The sequence below is a fragment of the Hylobates moloch genome, unplaced genomic scaffold, assembly GCF_009828535.3.
Source record: "Hylobates moloch isolate HMO894 unplaced genomic scaffold, HMol_V3 SCAFFOLD_5, whole genome shotgun sequence".
Taxonomy (NCBI): domain Eukaryota; kingdom Metazoa; phylum Chordata; class Mammalia; order Primates; family Hylobatidae; genus Hylobates; species Hylobates moloch.
The window spans coordinates 48,318,654-48,325,048 of record NW_026652280.1 but is presented as its reverse complement, the minus strand read 5'-3'; the positions used below and the strand labels follow the sequence as shown (position 1 = coordinate 48,325,048).

General features: G+C 35.8%; 1 protein-coding gene across 1 annotated transcript in view; it reads left to right on the top strand.

Moving 5' to 3' along the window:
- Nucleotides 1-630: 630 nt before the first annotated feature.
- DSG1 (desmoglein 1) overlaps nucleotides 631-6,395 on the top strand; it is a 35,189-nt gene continuing 29,424 nt past the window's right edge. The window contains exon 1 of the mRNA XM_032151720.2: nucleotides 631-819. Coding sequence (XP_032007611.1) covers nucleotides 772-819 — 48 coding nt within the window. The 5' untranslated portion in view covers nucleotides 631-771. The remainder of the gene's footprint in view (nucleotides 820-6,395) is intronic.

Below are 6,395 nucleotides of genomic sequence, written 5' to 3'. Positions count from 1 at the left end.
AAAATAATTAGGGAGAGAAAATAATTTCTTTAGAAGGAAAATGGAGGATTCCTTAGACTGAAGGCTGGTCAGTTAATGGGAATTGTGACTTATGCAGAGGATTTAATAATTGTAAGTATCATGGTTTTACTTGTTTGAATTAATAACTTTAAAAAAACCTCACTCTGGCATCAGTAAATTTTCTGCCTCTTAACAACTGAAAATAACTGAAACTTTCCCAACATCTACTAAAATGGAAAGTTTGTAATTTTCTACTATGACCTGAGGGTTTGGCTACAAACAGATAATCGAATGAATAAGATGAGCATTCAAGTTATACCTGCCTGTTTAATATGGGGAGAAACTAAACCATCTGTAAAGAAAGCATGGGGTGAGAAGCCCCCATCACCTTTATAACCCTCAGTATTTCTGTTCACTTTAAGAGCCTGCCACTGAAAACATTCAGTAAAGGAGTGAATCTTCCTTGCCCCATCAAGAGTCGCCTTTCAGCTAGAAGAAGGGTGTGTCCCCAAGTTTTCACCTGGGAGCAATGATGATCTTGTCAAGCATTTCAGTGAGACCAGCCCAAGTTTTTAGGGTGGGGATCCAGACTGGTTATACGTACCTTCAGTCCTTCTCCCAGAGGAAGGCAGAAACACCTCAAAGCCTGCATGTAAGAACATCTACTGAGAAATTATTTTAATCAGACACCAGCTGAGCGGGAGAAAGAAAAAGAACAGAGAAGAACAAACAAAACTCCCTTGGTCTTGGATGTAAGATAATCCAGCAGAAATGGACTGGAGTTTCTTCAGAGTAGCTGCAGTGCTGTTCATTTTTCTGGTGAGTGGATTCTGGTAAAAGTCCTTCATAATCGTGCTCATTGTAAACAAGTGAAAACTTTTTAGAAAATGTTAGTAGGCGTCATTTCTAACCTAACCCATTAAAAATGTATGTTAATGACAAGATGATTTTATAAACTAGATTTTTCAGTAGCATTTCTCTCTTTAATTGAAGACTCAAGATCATGTTAATGCATTAGTGTCAACTCATTGTATTACATCTCTGACATTGAAGTCATTGCTAAGTCATGCTGGGAAAAGATTGAATTTAGGAAATTCCTATCGCTAGTTAGTAGCACTTTGTGGTTCAAAATCTCTTTTGCAAGAGGGCTTTTAAACTAAATATCACAAGTGTGTCTGGATTTTTACCCTTTTTTTTTTATTTTTTGTATGTTTGTTGGTGGAATTACTCTAATTTTTAAAACATAAAAATAGCACCACATAATTTAAAATCATAGCAGTTTGTGGCTGGTCTCACTATCCAAATAAACTTATCAGTTGCATATTTGGTTAGAATCTGTATCACTACTATAAAAAGCCCCACACTGTTTAACTATGATTTTATTTAAAACATTTAATTTCAAAAAATGGCAGTATAGGAGGTTTATAAATGACATATTAAGTGAAGAAGTGGCTATAATTAAAGAGTAAGTATAATTATTATTACACTCAATTTTACCACTGGAATGTCAGTGATGACTGTGATATAAAAGTTGTGCACTTGATGGTCAGACGAATGTAATGAAATACTTTATCATTGCCCCCTTACATGTAATTAGTTTTCTCGTTGTAGAGATAATACTAAGTGCACCACTAATGTATTATGTCAATTTCACTTTCAGTGAAAATTTGAAAATTGTAATCTCTCTCACAGTAAGGTTAATGTAATTCAAAAAGGCAGGTGCCAAGTAATTTGCCCTCCAGCTTGGCAGGATATATAGTGCTGTGGTTCACATTCGTTTCTACTTGCTTAATTTTTGAACTGGAATGTTGGGTTGGTATAATAAGTTAGATCTTTGATTCAAAGTATGCTGGTTAGTTTGAATTCAGTTTTATTAACTAAGGCGGGACATAATCAGTGGATTTAGTTACAAATGAGCATCAGTAAGCTGGTGGCTTTGGTTCCAAGCTTTCCTTCAGACATTAGTCCTATCCCATGCTCTTTTCAGTGGATATTTAGGATCAGTTGACTTCATTACTTTGGATTTGGTAGGGATCAATGAGTATTATACAGTATGTCATCTGAAATATGAGAGTTTCATATTGTCAGTAATCAAGTACTTTTACTTAAAATTTCAAATACATTTGATCCATTAGGAGCTATTATAGTTTTAGTTGATCAGCTTGTTCAGATAGGTGTACACTAACTTTCATAGAATCTCTAAGACGTGCCTTATTTCTTGATTTATTTATTTCAAATTAATTATAGAATATCAAATTTCTTTAAACAGCCACTTCCTATTTAGTCATTCTTCAATAAAATGTATCATCATCAAAATCGTATATCTTTATTGAACTTTCTCTAGCTGTGCCTAGATTGTTTTTTTGTTGGTTTATGGGGGTTTTTTTGGAATGGGGGAAGAGGAGGTTACCTTATTTTATATTGAAATTAATCACAAGTCTCCCACATGCCTTACGAAAATTTTTTCTCAAAGAACTTACACTATAATGAATTACAATGTTTCATTTTCATGTTGACATCATAGCTTTTTTTTTTTAAAAACATTTCACTTTCTAAGGTTTGGAAGATCAAAATTTATTTTAAGTACTGATTTTACCACATGGGATAATTTTGGTAATTGTCCTTTGGAATTTCCTAATCTGTATTTTTCTTTAAAATAGTTTTTTTCTTCATAAAACAACCACCACTATAGCAAATTATTTCAGTTATCTTTTTTTTTTTTTTTTTTTTTTTTGAGACGGAGTCTCGCTCTGTCGCCCAGGCTGGAGTGCAGTGGCGCAATCTCGGCTCACTGCAAGCTCCGCCTCCCGGGTTCACGCCATTCTCCTGCCTCAGCCTCTCCGAGTAGCTGGGACTACAGGCGCCCGCCACCACGCCCGGCTAATTTTTTTTTGTATTTTTAGTAGAGACGGGGTTTCATCATGGTCTCGATCTCCTGACCTCGTGATCCGCCCACCTCGGCCTCCCAAAGTGCTGGGATTACAAGCGTGAGCCACCACGCCCAGCCTCAGTTATCTTTCTCCTGGTCTCATTATAAATGCATGCTTTCACCAAAAAATGAAAAAAAATCTATGTAAATTATTTATATTCATCTCTACTCAAAGTCAGTAAGTGGGACCCTGCATTAGGAAGTGTATTTGTACAATTGTTAAGGCCTTTGAGATATTTAAATTGGTAGTGACTTTTAAGCAAATCTACCTGAGAACTGGGCAACTATTTGTTTGCAAGCATACTGTGTATTCAGCCCAATGCATCTGAAGGTTGTGAACCTTGTTCAAATGAGTGGGTTGAATCAGGGAGAACAAAGTTGGAGGAGCTGCTCTTACAGCAATCAAGATTGCTCTATGACTATTCTATTGTTCTGACAAGTCTCCTGGACAGACAAGAGATTACACCTGCTATAACACTGCAAGTCAAACACATTTTGTTAATTCTGCATCTATTTTGCTTTCTTCTTTTGGTTTCCATATAATCAGTGTATGGAGTAGAGAAAGGAGTTAGAATATATTTTCTCTAGACCAGAGAACAATGCTTCCTATGCACCAAAGAAATCTGTGTGCCTGTATACGACAATGGTAAAAAGTACAGCATGGTCACTGTGGGAAAGCAAAATAGAGCCAGCGGGATCTCTATGGTTTTAATGATTTCTGAAAATTACTTGCAACTTTGCCAGGTCCAGTTAGTCCATTTAAGTCAATACAAATCTGAAGATGTCTTATTCTAAAAAGGTAAATTTCTGCAGCTCAAGCTCAAAGAACAGAGAAAATGACTTTTATCTATGACTATGAATGATCTGATTATTTTGGTTCATTATATTAACCATTTTCCCCCTCTTTCTATGGGTTAATATTTCATTTCAAAACAAACAAAAAAAACTCCAACCCTCTGACCACCTGATAAACTAACTCCACAGTTAGAACTGAACTGAAATTCTGTAAAATATGAGCAGGAGTTTTTAAGAGTACTTTCAGCACTCAGGCTAAAATACACAGAAAATAATACACATTTCATTACATAGTTCCTAAACTTACTTGAAGACATCTTAAGTCCCCATAATTGTGTTCACAGATGCCTAAAGCAAGAGAAGAACTAACAAACTAGTACAGACCAAACAGAAGACAAGCAAAAGAGAGGGCTCTTTGTGCTTTCTTGAGTGTATATTATAGTGATATGTAGTATAGAGATCGGTGTTTCAGTAAAATATTTTATAGAAAATGGAAGGAACATTTCTGTTCACGTATTCAGTGAAACTTACAAATTGCATTCAAGTGTCATCATTAACAGTTATATGGTGTTCATAAAACTTTATTATTTCGCTGCAGATTTAGGATTAGCATCTTCTATCACATTTACAGAAACAAGTACAAATTTATCATCGCTCAATTGGTTTGAGTTGCCACAAAGTAAAAATATTTTGTCATCCCTGTTTTAGGAAAAGAGTAGAAACTAAAGCACTGAAGAATGCTGTCTTAAATCTGAAAGGCCGACCCTAGGAATAAGATTCACTTGTTTAACAAATCTCATCAATCTAGAAAATTATCTTATCGATACCCAGAGCACTTAATTTCTGGTAACTCTTTCTGCACAACACATTCATCAAAGACATGGTTGCTGAGTATCCCTGTGTCCTAATAGACATTGCCTAACATATCAGCAGGAAGCCTGCTCTGCCAGGCATCACAGTTAGATTTATAATGCTCCCTCAACTCAGGTAACACCCTTGCCCAGTGCTGGGTCATGCCACCCTTGCTGATTATGCTTGATATGCACATTCCTTCAATAGACTTAGACAGATCAAATTTTTTTAAATGCCATTGGCTGCTGATCCATGCTCTTAATTGGTCTATGAGAATAGGGCACAGTTTTTCATACTTGTCTAATGAGAAATCATATCTCTACAAATTAACGGTTGCCTGTTGCTCACAAAACTGCAGGACTGTAAGTTATTTGAAGGCAGATTCTGTGTCTGATTTGCCTTTGTATCCCTTATAGTGCCTTGCACCAGTGCAAGATTGCTTAAAAGATGTCTAATCACACACAGCAGAGGTACCACAGGGAAGTTTTTGGGTAGTTTATACAGCTCTTCCCCTACACACTCCAAAAAATTATCACGCTATTAAACATAGAAATAATAATACTGGATTTCCCCAACATTTTAATGGTGTAGTATTAAATTCATTATGCATTTCATCTGAGACTTACTATAATATTTTTAGGCCTTTAAAAGTCTTAATCTAGTGTTGGATCCTCATAATACACATTCAGTATGTACTTGTAAAATAAACAAACGAAAAGAATAAATTAGAGAATTCAACCCATTGAGATGTTGTCAACCTCAGACTGATACCCTTTGTCAGAGCAGTACAAAGGAAAGATAAGAGGAGGTTTTTAAATAAAGCAAATTGTGATATTTTAGCTTTGTTTCAAGTGCATCCTCGCAATATATATAAAAGTTAACAATTACATTAGAATTGAATGCTTAACAAAAATGTAACAATTATGTTAGGATTCAACGCTTAGCAAAAAGTGACTTGGAAGACCATCTCACAATTATTAAATGCAAGAGATTTTTTTTAATAAAAATAGCTTGTTACTCTCAAACCCATTTTTATTATGTGCAAGGAAGCATGAACTTCAATATTAAAAAGGAAAACATTCAAAATTACTGTAATTGGGGATTTATTAAAATTAGCCTGCGATTTTGTCTCCTGTAACTTTTAAAAAGTACATAAATGGATTGGTTCCTAAAACAGAAACGAAGGGAAAACTCATTGAGGATGCATTTCAGGTGAATTATTTACTGTTTTCATAGAATTTTAGGACTAGAAGGGACTTTTAGTCTCATCTACAGCTGAGGAAACTGAGGCACAGATTGATTTAATGACTTACCCCAACGTCCCTATCCACTGGGCAAAACAGCTCAGATACACTCAGTCAGCCTGACAACCCCTGTGTTCATCTCTAGGTAAATCTCCATCACAGCCTCCATAGCACAGACTCCAAACTCATTTGGGAATCCAAACTTCTCCCCTAATTGTCAGAAAACAACCTCACCCTTACTCCAGGGACAAGGTCTAGGTCATTTAGGAGAGTGTCCTCCAATTTCCCTTCCCCAGTTTATTGATTTTAATCTCCATCCACCTCACCCTTACTCCAGGGACAAAGTCTAGGTCATGTAGTACAATGTCTTCCAATTTCCCTTGCCTAATTGATTGATTTTAATCTCTATCTTTCCTTGCCTTTGTCTTTGAGGTCCTTTCTTTTTCTGCCCATTCTCTCCTGCTCTCCCCATCACAACACTTCTATGAGAATCTTCCTGCTGAACATCTCTTCTTTTAAATCAAAATCTCCTCCTACCTTCTATCTTAACTTTCAAAAATCGTTAGGTTACCCTC